Source organism: Biomphalaria glabrata, chromosome 9 (genome assembly GCF_947242115.1).
Source record: "Biomphalaria glabrata chromosome 9, xgBioGlab47.1, whole genome shotgun sequence".
Classification (NCBI taxonomy): domain Eukaryota; kingdom Metazoa; phylum Mollusca; class Gastropoda; family Planorbidae; genus Biomphalaria; species Biomphalaria glabrata.
In genome coordinates this window covers 42,929,657-42,942,954 of record NC_074719.1, presented here as the reverse complement: position 1 = coordinate 42,942,954, position 13,298 = coordinate 42,929,657, and the positions used below count along the sequence as shown (strand labels likewise).

The 13,298-nt window shown below is 35.8% G+C and overlaps 1 protein-coding gene across 4 annotated transcripts in view; it reads right to left on the bottom strand.

The window, feature by feature from the left end:
- Positions 1–369: 369 nt before the first annotated feature.
- The window catches only part of LOC106078819 (uncharacterized), a 69,934-nt gene continuing 57,005 nt past the window's right edge, over positions 370–13,298 (bottom strand). Inside the window, exons 1-5 of one of the 4 annotated variants that reach the window (XM_056042531.1) lie at positions 12,811–13,022; positions 9,816–9,956; positions 7,637–7,798; positions 6,026–6,190; positions 370–3,025 (exon numbers count right to left, since the gene is read on the bottom strand). In XM_056042531.1, the coding sequence (XP_055898506.1) occupies positions 1,324–3,025; positions 6,026–6,190; positions 7,637–7,798; positions 9,816–9,956; positions 12,811–12,965 (2,325 nt within the window). In that variant the 5' untranslated portion in view covers positions 12,966–13,022 and the 3' untranslated portion in view covers positions 370–1,323. Of the gene's footprint in view, positions 3,026–6,025; positions 6,191–7,636; positions 7,799–9,815; positions 9,957–12,810; positions 13,023–13,298 lie in introns of those variants that run through there. The other 3 variants (XM_056042530.1, XM_056042529.1, XM_056042528.1) reach the window with 3 other exon arrangements.

Genomic DNA, 13,298 nt, shown 5'->3' with positions numbered 1-13,298 from the left:
TTTCGACAAATAAAAAATAAAACAACTATTCTGGCGGACAGAGGATAGCTGATCAGTAGAATAGATTTTTCGACAAAAAAAAAATAAAACAACTATTCTGGCGGACAGAGGATAGCTGATCAGTAGTATAGCTATTTCGACAAATAAAAAATAAAACAACTATTCTGGCGGACAGAGGATAGCTGATCAGTAGAATAGCTATTTCAGCAATAAAAAAATAAATAACTATTCTGGCGGACAGAGGATAGCTGATCAGTAGTATAGCTATTTCGACAATAAAAAAATAAATAACTATTCTGGCGGACAGAGGATAGCTGATCAGTAGAATAGCTATTTCGACAATAAAAAAATAAATAACTATTCTGGCGGACAGAGGATAGCTGATCAGTAGAATAGCTATTTCGACAATAAAAAATAAAACGACTATTCTGGCGGACAGAGGATAGCTGATCAGTAGAATAGCTATTTCGACAATAAAAAATAAAACAACTATTCTGGCGGACAGAGGATAGCTGATCAGTAGAATAGCTATTTCGACAATAAAAAATAAAACAACTATTCTGGCGGACAGTAGCCAACTTAGATTGGGGGCTGTATTACTCCAAGATGACAAAACCATTGCATATGCATCAAGGACAGTTTCTGATCCACAGAAAATGGTTGTTGCAAATTGAAAACAGAAATATTGGCAATACGAGTTGCAATAAAATGGTTGGATCAGTAAGCATACCTCATAACTATATTAATACAGAACGGTCACTAGCCATTTAAACATATATTCAATTAGACCCTCAGTTGCTCACCCAAAAGACTTCCAAGCTTGATGATGCGTTTATATCGATATGATGTTTAGTTCCAATACATAAACGAAAGAAGATTACTAATTGCCTACACTCTACGCATAGTTAAAACATCCAGTCGATTCTCGTCATTTTCATGTCTTTGGAAAACTTCCGATCCTACTTTAAATTCAAATGCAAGCCTGTTCAATTTATATTGGCCAAATGGAGCAGCCATTTCTGTGAGCCCAGTTAGTTTCTGATATTGTTTGATATGCCGTGTCAAAATGGTTAACAGTTTGGATTACCTAAAGGCTTACCTATACTTAGGGGAAGAGGAGATGAACATGACAGGGGAGCAAAGCTAATTCAGATGGTTATCATACATGTATTTTTACTTTTGTCACTCAAAGAAATATATTTTAGCATTTGGTAAAGACTAAGACTAAGACTTTTTAAATTTGATCCATAGTTTTCTGTTTTGAGTGGATATAAAGTATTATTATTTCAGCTTTACACTTGACCATAAACGAATAGTTTTAAACTAAACCACAGTGTTATTTGATAACGTAAGACCAAAGCTATATCTCAGAACATCAGGGGCGTAGACATTGCACACATCCAGTAATGTCGCCGAGTTCGAAATCTTCATTGGATGGAAAAAATGTTGAACTTTTGAATAGAATTTAAAAGGCCTCGAGCGAGCTCCACCCCAAAGACTTGAACCATTTATAAGAATCATGCCCTTTTTCGTTTCAAGGCCTCGAACCACAGTAGGCACGGCGATTTCCGAGAAAAAGTGATTTTTGTAAAACCTGGTCATGTACCAACTAGTTTGAATGCGTTTAGCAGCAGGGATGTAATACAAGTCACTTAATGATGCTTCTATTATACCACGCTGGCCTGTAAAGTTCCAAATGCTGTCCAGAAACAAAGATGTATTGTTGATGTATTGAGGAACGTTTTTATTGCTATTCAAGTCTTCCATAGTTTTGTCAAACGCTGGTTTACCTGCTTTCCCTTTCCACCCGGCCCACGAGTGGTTTGACTCGGTAACATTGATAAAGGTACGTGTCCCTTCGAACGTTGTCCAGAAATGTTCCTTTGTGATGTTCAAAAACGTCCAATGTTTAAATAAGACGTCATCACCCATGATCAGGAATCCCTTGACGTTAAAGTTCATCTCTATAGCTCTAATTGCACAAATGTAGCCTACGATTCCCATGTCCAAAGGCTCTTCTATAAAACTAAACTGTTTTCCCAAATTTTTAGTTTGTTCCATAAACTGAGCAGCGTTGTCGCCGCAGTAAATAATGTTTGGAAAAATGTCGCCGTATAGAGCATCAAGGTATCGAACATTGTAGTAAAAACCAGGCTTGTTAAATACGATTACTAACAATATATCATAGTAGTATTGTGAATAGAAAATATCAATTGGTCCGTTCACCAATTTTGTAATGTTCGGGCATATTTTTGAGAGACTCTCGAAGGCTTGTTGAGAAACACTATCTTGCATATCGAAATCTGCCACTTGTGGGGATTTCTGTTCGACAGGCATCAAAGTAACATTAATAAGACGAGTTTCATGTTGAAAAATGTCATAATGAAGGACATTATAATCTTCTAGTTTTAAAGTTTCATTTTCACTTAATGTTAAGACTTCTATGACTCTAGTAGGCTCAGGATATCCTAATTCTAACAAATCCTCCAGCCATCGACTTGTCAAATCGATTTCTTCAGATTTCCAAAAATGTTTATCAGCCATGTCAGACGTTAATTTCAGAACACATTGGAAGAAGGTCATACTAGAAGGACATGTCCAGTTGGTCAAGAAATCAATCAAAAAGTCCGTCTGAAAGTACATGTCCTTCTCGTCCTCAGCGTCCTCCATGTAGGAGTGAGCACTTCTGTTTTGGTGAGCATTTGGAGGGAAGAAGGCCAGCCTGTCTCCTATTTCCCACATCAACCTCTGAGCCCAGTAGCCCCTCCATATGTCACACATTCTAAACGTGGTCCCTGTTGGGATCAACAAGGCCCAGAAGGCTCGTTCATGAAACAAAGTGTTCTGGGAGTTGAATGGACTGAAGACACCTTGGGGCACTAGAACTGGAGGGGCGTGGGAGTCAAAGGTCACGTTTAGAGGGGACGTCGCTGATTTCCTCGTCAATCTAAAAATAGCATCAACATCCGGGTCTCCGTTTACAGTTCCCTGTTGAATTGTGGGTGATGTCCAACTGCTGGATAACCTTTTTGGAATATAATTATAATAAATATAAGTATAATAATTGATATTTATTATCGTTTAGTATCGTTTTATTTTTGTTTTGTCTATCTATCTTTATCTTTCTATCTATCTATCTATCTATCTATCTATCTATCTATCTATCTATCTATCTATCTATCTATCTATCTATCTATCTATCTATCTATCTATCTATCTATCTATCTATCTATCTATCTATCTATCTATCTATCTATCTATCTATCTATCTATCTATCTATCTATCTATCTATCTATCAGTCATGAGACAAGGCTGCCTAATCTATAATGGAAAATGTTCTCGAGTGCTACGAAGTTACAGTAACTATTGAAGGAAGAAAAATTACGAACTTGCGCTTTGCGGACAACATAGATTATCTGGGAGGTACAGAAGAAGAACTAGCTGACCTGTTGATGCGAATTGACAAGACTTCCGCAGCACATGGTATGCAAATCAATGCCGAATAAACACACATTTTGACCAATAGCCAAAAGGGCTTTAAAAGATAAAGAGGCATCAGCATTGGTGGCGAAAAACTGACAAGTGTCAGTAGCTACAAGTATCTATGAGCTATTGTCTCAGATGAAAAACCAAACCTGAACTACTGGTCAGAATTGCACAGTCCACAGTAGCACTTGCAAAACTCAAAACAATATGGACAGACAAAGGCATAGCCCTCCACACAAAATCAGACTGATGCGCTCTATGGTCACGGCCACATTCTTACATGCATGCGAATACTGGACGCTTACTGCACATCTCGAGAAGAGAATGCTAGCAATAGAACTAAGATGCTACAGAAAGATCCCAGATGTCACTTACAAAGTCTGCATCACGAATGAGGAGATTGGAAACAGGATTAATACAGCAATTGGACCCCAAGAAGACCCGCTAACCACTTTCAAAAACGTTAATTCAGAGAGAGGAATGGAGAAAGACGGTTTAGAGATCTTTTGTGGTGCTCCAACGGTTCAATAGACTAAGGGACATGTAAAGGTTAAGGAATGTGAATGTATGTATTTTTCGAGATCATCCGACAACTCCACCAACTCCACCAATCCGCTTGTGACTGGACACGTTATCTATAACACTGGAAACCTTGTTGTTGGTCCCTTTGTTGTTGGTCCCTTTATAGATTCATCCAAACAGTGGCGTTGCTAGGGTGAGTGAGGTGGGTCCAAATTCGATAGTCCCCTGGGCCCCACTTGTGGGGGTCCCCAAAATGATTGTCATTATTTTTTTTAGATTAAATATTACTGCACTGCCATGTAATCTTGCTATTCACGTGGAGTCAAAAATACTAGACGGCATTGATCTAGATGATGTTATAGATTCCCTTGCTGCACAAAAAGCACGACGTGAGGCGATATGAATTGATTTGTCACTTGGGCATTATCTCGCCAATAAACAAAGGTATTATTCATTAAAATAGTCTTAATAATCATTTTATGTTAATTTTACTTTATATACTGTACCGATTGGACTTTAGACTTGTATGTTCATTATTATGAACATTATCTCATGTCATGGTGTCGAATGTCAAAAATGAAGAGACCCGAAAAAAGGTCAAGCCCTTCGGCCCCACAAAATCCCTAACTACGCCACTGTATTCGAATATATTCACCCAAACATGAAACATTAATTTTATTTATAAGAAATAAAGGTCTTAACTCTTACAGTGCGGCGTTACTCTCAGCAAGTAAATCCCGAAAAGCTTCATTTTTTTCTATCAAAATAATTCGCACTGAAAGAGTTAAGTTGCTTGTTTATCATTCAGTATGTATGCAGAATAAATAACTACGGGTGTACCACAGATGTAGAATATAACATTTAGGACAATGCTTTAGATTAGTGTTAGAATTTAAAGCGTAAAAGATGTTGTATTATAAATTTTATATCACAACACTGAGAGTGCTGCTTTTCAAGAGAATATTATAAAATCTTAAAATCTTAATGGCATTCGGTAGCTCTTCCGGCACACCAGTCTACCAGCTTACCGGCCATTTGTTTTTAGATTAAATATTACGTTATTATCTCATATCATGATGTCGAATTATACATTTTCTCCACCAAAACACGAATTCAATTCAATTCTCATATAACCAAAAAAAAAAAAAACAACACCAAAAGATTATTTTAATTAATGCCTACAAAAGATCAAGTTAAGCACGACATTTAAATTCAACAATAATGGATTTTAGGGTAGAGAATTATCTAGTTTGACTTTCATATACCTGTACAATGCTCAGGTAGTTTTCCAGAAATGGGGTGTTGGGGGTCAGGGATATCTGATATTGTGTTGATTGTTCTGGAGTAGAGGATACTTGTATCATTTTTCTGTCTTTAGTGGGTTCAATGGTTAGGATGGTTAGGTAGTATGTCTTTTGATATTAAATAATATTTCTATTACTATTATTATATTTTTAGGTTGATCACTTTTCAATTGTTTAATACTTGTGAATTATGAGAACTTACAAATAAAAACATAAATTAAAGCCCACAAAAGAGGGCGAGATGGCCCATAAAAGAGGCATACAGAGCCCAAAAAGAGGCAAAGAAAAGAGGCCTAAGGCCCAAGGATTCCTATGATGATAAAGCTAAAATTGAATAGCGCAAATTCTGAGGTTTCCTTTAAAAAAAAAACTTAAAAAAATTAGTCATCATTAAATCCTTAATAGGTTAAGATGTTAAAGGCATTTTCTCAAACCGGAAATCAAAGCTATTGGGCTAGTTAATAGGAAAGTAATAAAATAAGGTGAAAATTAGTAACCATAAACTATTAGTGGTGGTCCTTCAACTTGTTGGCACCTTGGGCCCAGTTAAAAAAAAACACAATGAAAACGGAATGTCTCGAATAGTTCCTTAAAGTTTACGTGAAATGTCGAGTCCTAACAATATTTATTCACTTAGGCAGCTCTCAGAAGATAGATTTACTAATAAATTGTATTAGGAGATGCTGGAGTGATTTACAACGGAGATTTTTACCAGTAGGATCTGTTATTGACAGCTCCAATCTTGGACAGTGGATATCCTCTGGGCCACAAAGTGGACTGACCAAAATGTTGGTACGGATTAAACAGTTGCTTTCCCACATACATCAGTCCTGAAGTTTTTCTCGTGTAGATAAAACCTTCCAAATTGTCGGACGGTCTAAAATAAGAAAAAGAGTTGTTGTTTTTTTAAATGACGTAGAAATAATTTTAGTTTTAATTATTTCTGCACAGTTCAGACCCAACGCTGGTGTCTATGGTGCACGTTTAAAGGCAGGACATGGGCTAACTGCTTAAACACAGTATAGAAGCTTCCAACTGCTTACATGGCGTAGATGGTAAAAGGAAAATGAGTCTAGCATTATGGCACAGGGTGAAGAGGTACCCTTTAACCTGCCTTGTAACTTTAGGCACCGTGACTTGACATTTGGCCATAGCTGTGAGAAATATGAGCCAACAGGACAATGGTTTGTGCTATAATAGCATGCTTAGGCCTGGACAGCCTCCACCACGGGGAAGTGCGGTCAGGGCGCCTCATGCGCTCCCAGACTCCAGGGTCTTTTTTGAACTTGTCCCAGCACTCAAACCACTTTTCTATTTCTGTTTTTTGAATTATAGACAGAACATGATGGAAACTTACAGCCTGTTCGAATGGTGGAATTTGCTCTCCTTGGTGAGCCAAGGAGTCTGCAATAGTGTGACTCGGTACCCACTGATTATACAGAGGTGCCATAGCGTTGCTTTATGCTGTGTGAAGCCATGATGAGAGTGTCGATATTTGGGGGCCATAGTCCAGGGCTTTGCACAGCCTGTAGTGCAGGTTTGGAGTCAGTGACCACAACAATCTGTGTTGCCCTCTGTCACAGTCTCAGTTGACATTGCCTGATTTAATGTTCACCTTATGTTAAGACATTGAAAAGACTCGTAAATTCCTGATGTAGAAAACAGGAAGTAGAATGAACTAAATTGACTTTGGGTTCAGTCAGTTCAGTCAAGTAAGTGAAGTGTTATCCTCTAGACGAGGCAATCAAGTAGTACATTAAATCAGGCAATGTCAACTGAGACTGTGACACCCTCAAATGTCCCTCGCCGAGTTGAGAGTCAATGACTTTTAAGGTTCCACAGACTGCCATGGCCTCCGCATCAAAACTACAAACACTACCACATGGTTCTAAAATTTTGACTTTGTCAGAGCCAATAAAGTCGATATAGCTTGCTCTTCCAGAATCTATCGATGCCGACCCATCAGTAGATGCAAAAATTGGCACTGGGAAGAACAAGACTGTGTTAGATGGATGCGAAACTAAGGCAGAGAGTTGCTGATTGTGTTTGAAGTTGTTATCTACACATCATTCGTGATTCTAAATAAACATTTATCATCAAGCCATGCTTCTTTATTTGAGTTGCCTTCCTTACGTTTATAACAATACCTATTTTAGTACAATAATCTCTTATCAAATGAGCTGGTCTTTGTCATTTCTACAGATGAGAAATAACAGTATATTTAGCTGGTTATATTTTCCTATATAAAAAACAACAACAAATTATTGAAAATCATTTCGATATTATGATAAGTGTAACAGTTTTACATTTAAATAAACATCACCTGTTATCATCGTCAGTTTCGTAGATAAACTTCGCCCCATTCAGTATAGCATACAGGTAGCCGATATTCTTTCGGGCATAACTTTTGTATGGGAGAGACTTCGTGATTTTAAAGTTGAGTAACTTTTGTCGCCCGATGCTCAAAAAATCACAATTTTGATAACTAAAAAACAAAAACAAATAACAGATGATAAAATGATATGAAGATATATGTATTTGTTTCTTTTTAATTGAAAGAAAATTATATATATATATATATATCGAAAAATACGCTAATTGGCTGGCAATTTCAATTTCTGGTCACTTTTGCTTCAAAATTACCAGCCAAAGGGCAAAATGACCGCTCATTTTTACGATTCAGCCAGCCAGTTCACGAAATAGCTAGGCGTGATCAGCCAAAGTCGTCACGAAATGGTCGTGAGCAGATGGAGAAAAAGTGAATAATGATAAGTACAAATCTGTTAAATTACTTTATTTTTTTCAAAGTTTATATCAAATCATTCAGTCAATGTGTCCGTATGTCCATCTGTCTGGTTAAATGTGAGTACAAGTTATTTATACCTTTATCGAAGCAAGCTGAAACTTTGCACAATTATTCATTGACACAGACAAGACATGAATCATTAGAAAAAAAAAAGTAACCAATTAGACAATTAATTACTGGTAACTAATTACTTTGTTTAATAGCAGCAACTAATACTTTGTTGCATTTGTTTAAATTGTGCATTAATTTATTTGGATTTCCTACTTATACTCTAGGTCTAGGGCACTCTCGGCGATGTGTGCAACCTATTGCAACCAGTTGCAACCTGTACTTTCATCTTTGTGTCTTTCTGAGTATTTTATTAAATTTTGTTTATGTATTTGAAGATTATGGTTCAGTGTTTTGTGTATAATTGCTACTTTACTTTTAAGTCTTCTATTCTGAAGGCTTTCTAAATTTAATGATTTTACTAAAGGTGTTACTCTAGTCAAATGTGAATATTCGTTTGTTATGAATCTCACTGCTCTATTTTGTGTCTGTTCCAGTTTCTTAATTTTTTCTTAAGTTCAGGGGTCCCAAAAGGAGGATGCATATTCTATTATTGGCTTAACCAAGGTTAAATAACATTTTAGTTTTATGTTCTTATTTGATTTATAGAAATTTCTTTTAATAAATCCTTATGCTTTGTTTGATTTTTTGATGGTTTCATCAATATGTGGATTCCATGATAGTTTTTCATTTATTATAACACCTAGGTATTTTGCGTTTTTAGTCTGTGTTACTGGTTTACCATGAATAAGATAAGTGGAATTAGTTTGTTTTATTTTTTTTTTTTTACTCTTAATAACTGACATTTTTCTGGTTGGAAAGACATGCTCCAATTTGATTCCAATTTCTGCAATTCATCTAATTCTCTTTGTAAATTATCTTGTGTTGTTTTTATTTTTTTTATATATTATGTAATCGTCTGCGAATAATCTGACTTTTGTTCCTGAAGTAATGCAATTCGGTAAATCATTTACGTAAATTAAGAATAGTAGTGGACCTAAGACTGTTCCTTGAGGTACACCTGAGTTTACTGTTATCGGTGTTGATTTAGAGCCATTTATTATTACAGTTTGTTCTCTCCCTATCAGAAAATCTTTAGTCCACTGATGCACTGAACCATCAATGCCAAAATATTTTAATTTTTTAAGTAAACTATGGTGGGAACTTTGTTAAAAGCTTTGGAAAAATCTAGTAAGATAGCATCTATTTGCTCACTGTTATCATCAATTAGTCTTATTAGTTGTGTTTCACATTATCCGTATTTCCTAAAGCCATGTTGGTATGGAGTACTCGTTCCATATTGCTAGGACAAATTAGTACAAATACTCCTTCTTCCTTGATGCTATTAGTGTATGGAATGAGTTGCCTGAGCTAGCTAGAAAAACAGTGACTTAGCAGAATTTAAGTCATTGGTTAATATGCATGATTAGATGCATGTCGAGTAGGACGTAACCATCTTCTTTTTTGAAGTAACATCTGTATTTTATAAGATAAGATAAGATAAAGGCTTAGCTAAAGATTTGCATATATGCCCCTCCCAGACGGTACTTTACATGATCATTAACAATAGTATACCAAAACTTCTAATATTAGTCAGTACGTTTTAATATTTCTTAATTTCAGTTTCTAGAAATCTAAAATAATGTACCTCCAGTTGGCAGGACTTTTAACATCCCCCACAACGACCACTCTCCATCCAGGCAACTGTGATAAGTATTTGACGTCATCTGTTGGTGGGTGAATTGACGTCACAACAATCCATTTCTCAAATGGGGTTGAGTTTTTGGCTCTAATTGTTTGAAATAGTAATATATATATATATATATAAACAAGGTTACAAAGACAGTTTGTGTGGAAACACAAACTCAATATCAACCCCCGAAGCGGCCCATCCAAGCAGGTAAAAAGGCAGGTTTCAGTATTTTCAGAAAGAACCTCAGAATAAAATTCTATCAAAGACAAATGACAGAGAAGAATGGAGAAAAGGTTGACAGATTCTGTGTGGTGCCCCAGCGGTCCAGCAGACCAAATGATAGGTGAAAGTAAATGTAAAGTTAGATCTGAACCTGGCCTAACTGATGTTTTAATTGTTTTGTAAAGGGTCAGACTCTTATTCAAATCCTCATTTCTGGGGCGGGGGGTTAAACTCCCCCCCCCCTTGCTACGCCCATGGTAGCATGAATCGCATAATTAGAGCCTATTATAGCTAGGTAAGTTGAGACTCTAAAATAATTGTAAAATAATAGCAACTAGATAGATCTTACAATTATAATTACAATTACGTGACATGGCTAAATACTTTCAAGAAACAAGGTTACAAAGACAGTTTGTGTGGACACACAAACTTAAAATCGGCCCCCGAAGTGGTCCATCTAGAGACACACGGACATATTTAGACATTGATTGAGGATAGAACATATTAGGCTGTACAAAAATATACTTTAAAAAAATATTTAAAAATACATAACTATTTTACTGGATATTAACTAAAAAAAAAAAAAAAATTTCAACTGGGTTTTGAACCCGGCAGATGTGATAACCACTACACTACGGTAAAACATATTTAAATGTACAATATATTTGAAATCTTTACTTACACTTTCAGTTTGATACAAACTAGACATTGATCTAGCTAGATCTAGACCTAGTTTTAGATCTAAATCTAGATTCAAGATCTAAGTCTAAATCTAGATCTAGAAATAGATCTCAGTCTCTAAGTCCAAAGTCTAGATCTAGAGTTAGATTTAAGTCATTCTAAGTCTAAGTCTGTCTATATCTATTCTAAGTCTAGATCTAGAATCTAGAGTTAGATCTAAGACCTCTAAGTCTATATCTAAGTCTAGATCTAGAATCTTAATATAGAATCTACTATGTCTAGACTATATCTAGACTAGAACTCGTATATAGATCTATGTAGATCTGGCCTCTATTTATTGTAATTTAGATTGTTGTCAAGTGTATAGCCTAATGAGGATGTGTAAAATGTTGTTTTTTTTAAACTTACAATTGAAACGTGTTAAAATTCTTTTTAAAAACAACATTTGAATCAGTATTCTCTTCCATGAGTTAGTTAATAAATGAAAAATCCTTTTTATAATGATCCATTGATAGCCTACTTTTTCAATCGTGACCTTAGTTGAAAATTTTTTTTTGCACCAATGCGAGAATCTATGAATGAAGCTTGATTTTTTAATGAAGAAGTTTGTGAACTATTTTCCTGAATATTTACCCTTTGTATTCATACTGAACAAAGGCAGCAGTGATAAGCCACAATGTGTCATATGTTTCAATGTGTCATTTGTTTATACTAAAGCGTAATCTTGTAACAAATCATGAACTGTAAGAAAAACCTGCAGATGTCGAGCGATGCGACAAAAGAAAAATAAAATAATAAAAAAGTTCTTAAGGCTTCATTAAGGCAATGCTAGTAGATTAGAGATGAAAAGCACACATAGTATCGGAGAGCTTAGCTATGTCCCCTGTTTTACAAATATGTGATCTGGGCAGACAAATCAGGCTGTATCCAGGGTACACCAATTTGTTAGGCTTACTAGGGATCCCTGAATTGAAAAAGTTTGAGAACCTCTGTCTTGATGAATACCATACCCAATGGTCAGTTCTTTATGTTTGATAACCGTAATTGATAATTTAAAAAGACATTTCGTAACACAGTAGCAATTAGTGTAAGACGTTAATTTTAGTTGAAATTTATTTATAATTTTAGGCTGATCCTTCTGTTAAAATTTAACAAATACTCTGTCAATGTATTTAATTGTGAGTGAAATTACTAGTTACTTGTTCTTACTTGTTGTTAATCTAAATTCAGACTGTCTTCGCTTCAAAACATGTTTTTGAAAGCCTGTTTCTTGTGGTGACTAAGCTCATCAGCTTTGAAAAAGTACAATGTAATGAACACGTTTTTATTTAGTTTACATCCAAAAGATGTATTTGTTCATTCCTACCATAAGTTTATTGTTTGCATATGATGTATATTGATTGAAATTAAACATTAAATTAGATCAGTTCGAAGAAAAAAAAAAAGGATTCGAATAAGAGATTAAGCCTTTTCAAAACAATGAGATCAATTATAAGACATCAGTTAGGCCAGGGGATGCACGGTGGCTTAGCGGTAAGACGCTTGACTTCCGAACCGGAATTTTGATCTACAGGGCAGATGATGTAAAGGACATTTATTTCTGTGGCTCACGGTTAACGAGGGTGTCATGTGGCCAGAACAACGACCAACCGCCTTTACTTTTCCCCAACTAATGTCAAGTACCCATTAGAGTTGGGTGGACTCAGATGCGCCCAAAAGATCCCGAAATAAAAAAAAAATTACAGTCTTCCCCAGGATTCGAACCGGGGACCCCGATTCGAAAGCCAAGCGCTTTACCAAAATCAACAATACATCAATACGTCTTCTAATTTTGTCACAAGCGTATACAAAAATTTATAATTTATACCCATATGTAAAGTTGAGCACCGCACTCAGACCTTGCGATCTATAGGGCAGATGATGTAAACGTCATCTGTTTCTTTGGAATTACGGTTTACGAGGGTGTCCTGTGGCCAGTACAACGGCCAACCGCCTTTACTTTCCACAACAATGCACACAAAGTGATCTTGCGTTGTGAAGTACGTACCTTCCGATGGGTGGCAACTTAGAAGTCCCTGGAAAATCCATTTTGACAGAATATATGTTAACATACACAATCACGAAAATGCAGACCACTAATAGCCCGACGAATATCCTGTGCATAGTAGATCGCTGAAGATTGATATCCAAAGCTATATCCATTCTATTTCAGATGAAAACTTCGTTATCAGCGTTGTTTCCAATTAAATGGTGTAATAAATAAAATGATGACAACAGCAGCGAAAAAAACAACCAAACAATCAAACAAACTAGAAAACAATATTCTATTGGGCACGCTGTAACAACTATCTCTGCTTGTGTGCCAACTGTTTCATTAAACTATGAAACCTAGAAGGATTACGTCCCCTTTACTGGAAGTAGTACCCTTTCCTCCGCTACATTACCAATAGGAATCAACAGAGCCTGAAGTAAACTCAAAAGGCAGGAGGTGGAAAAATAGTAGACTTATTGATTCTACTTTTTTACAAATCTTAT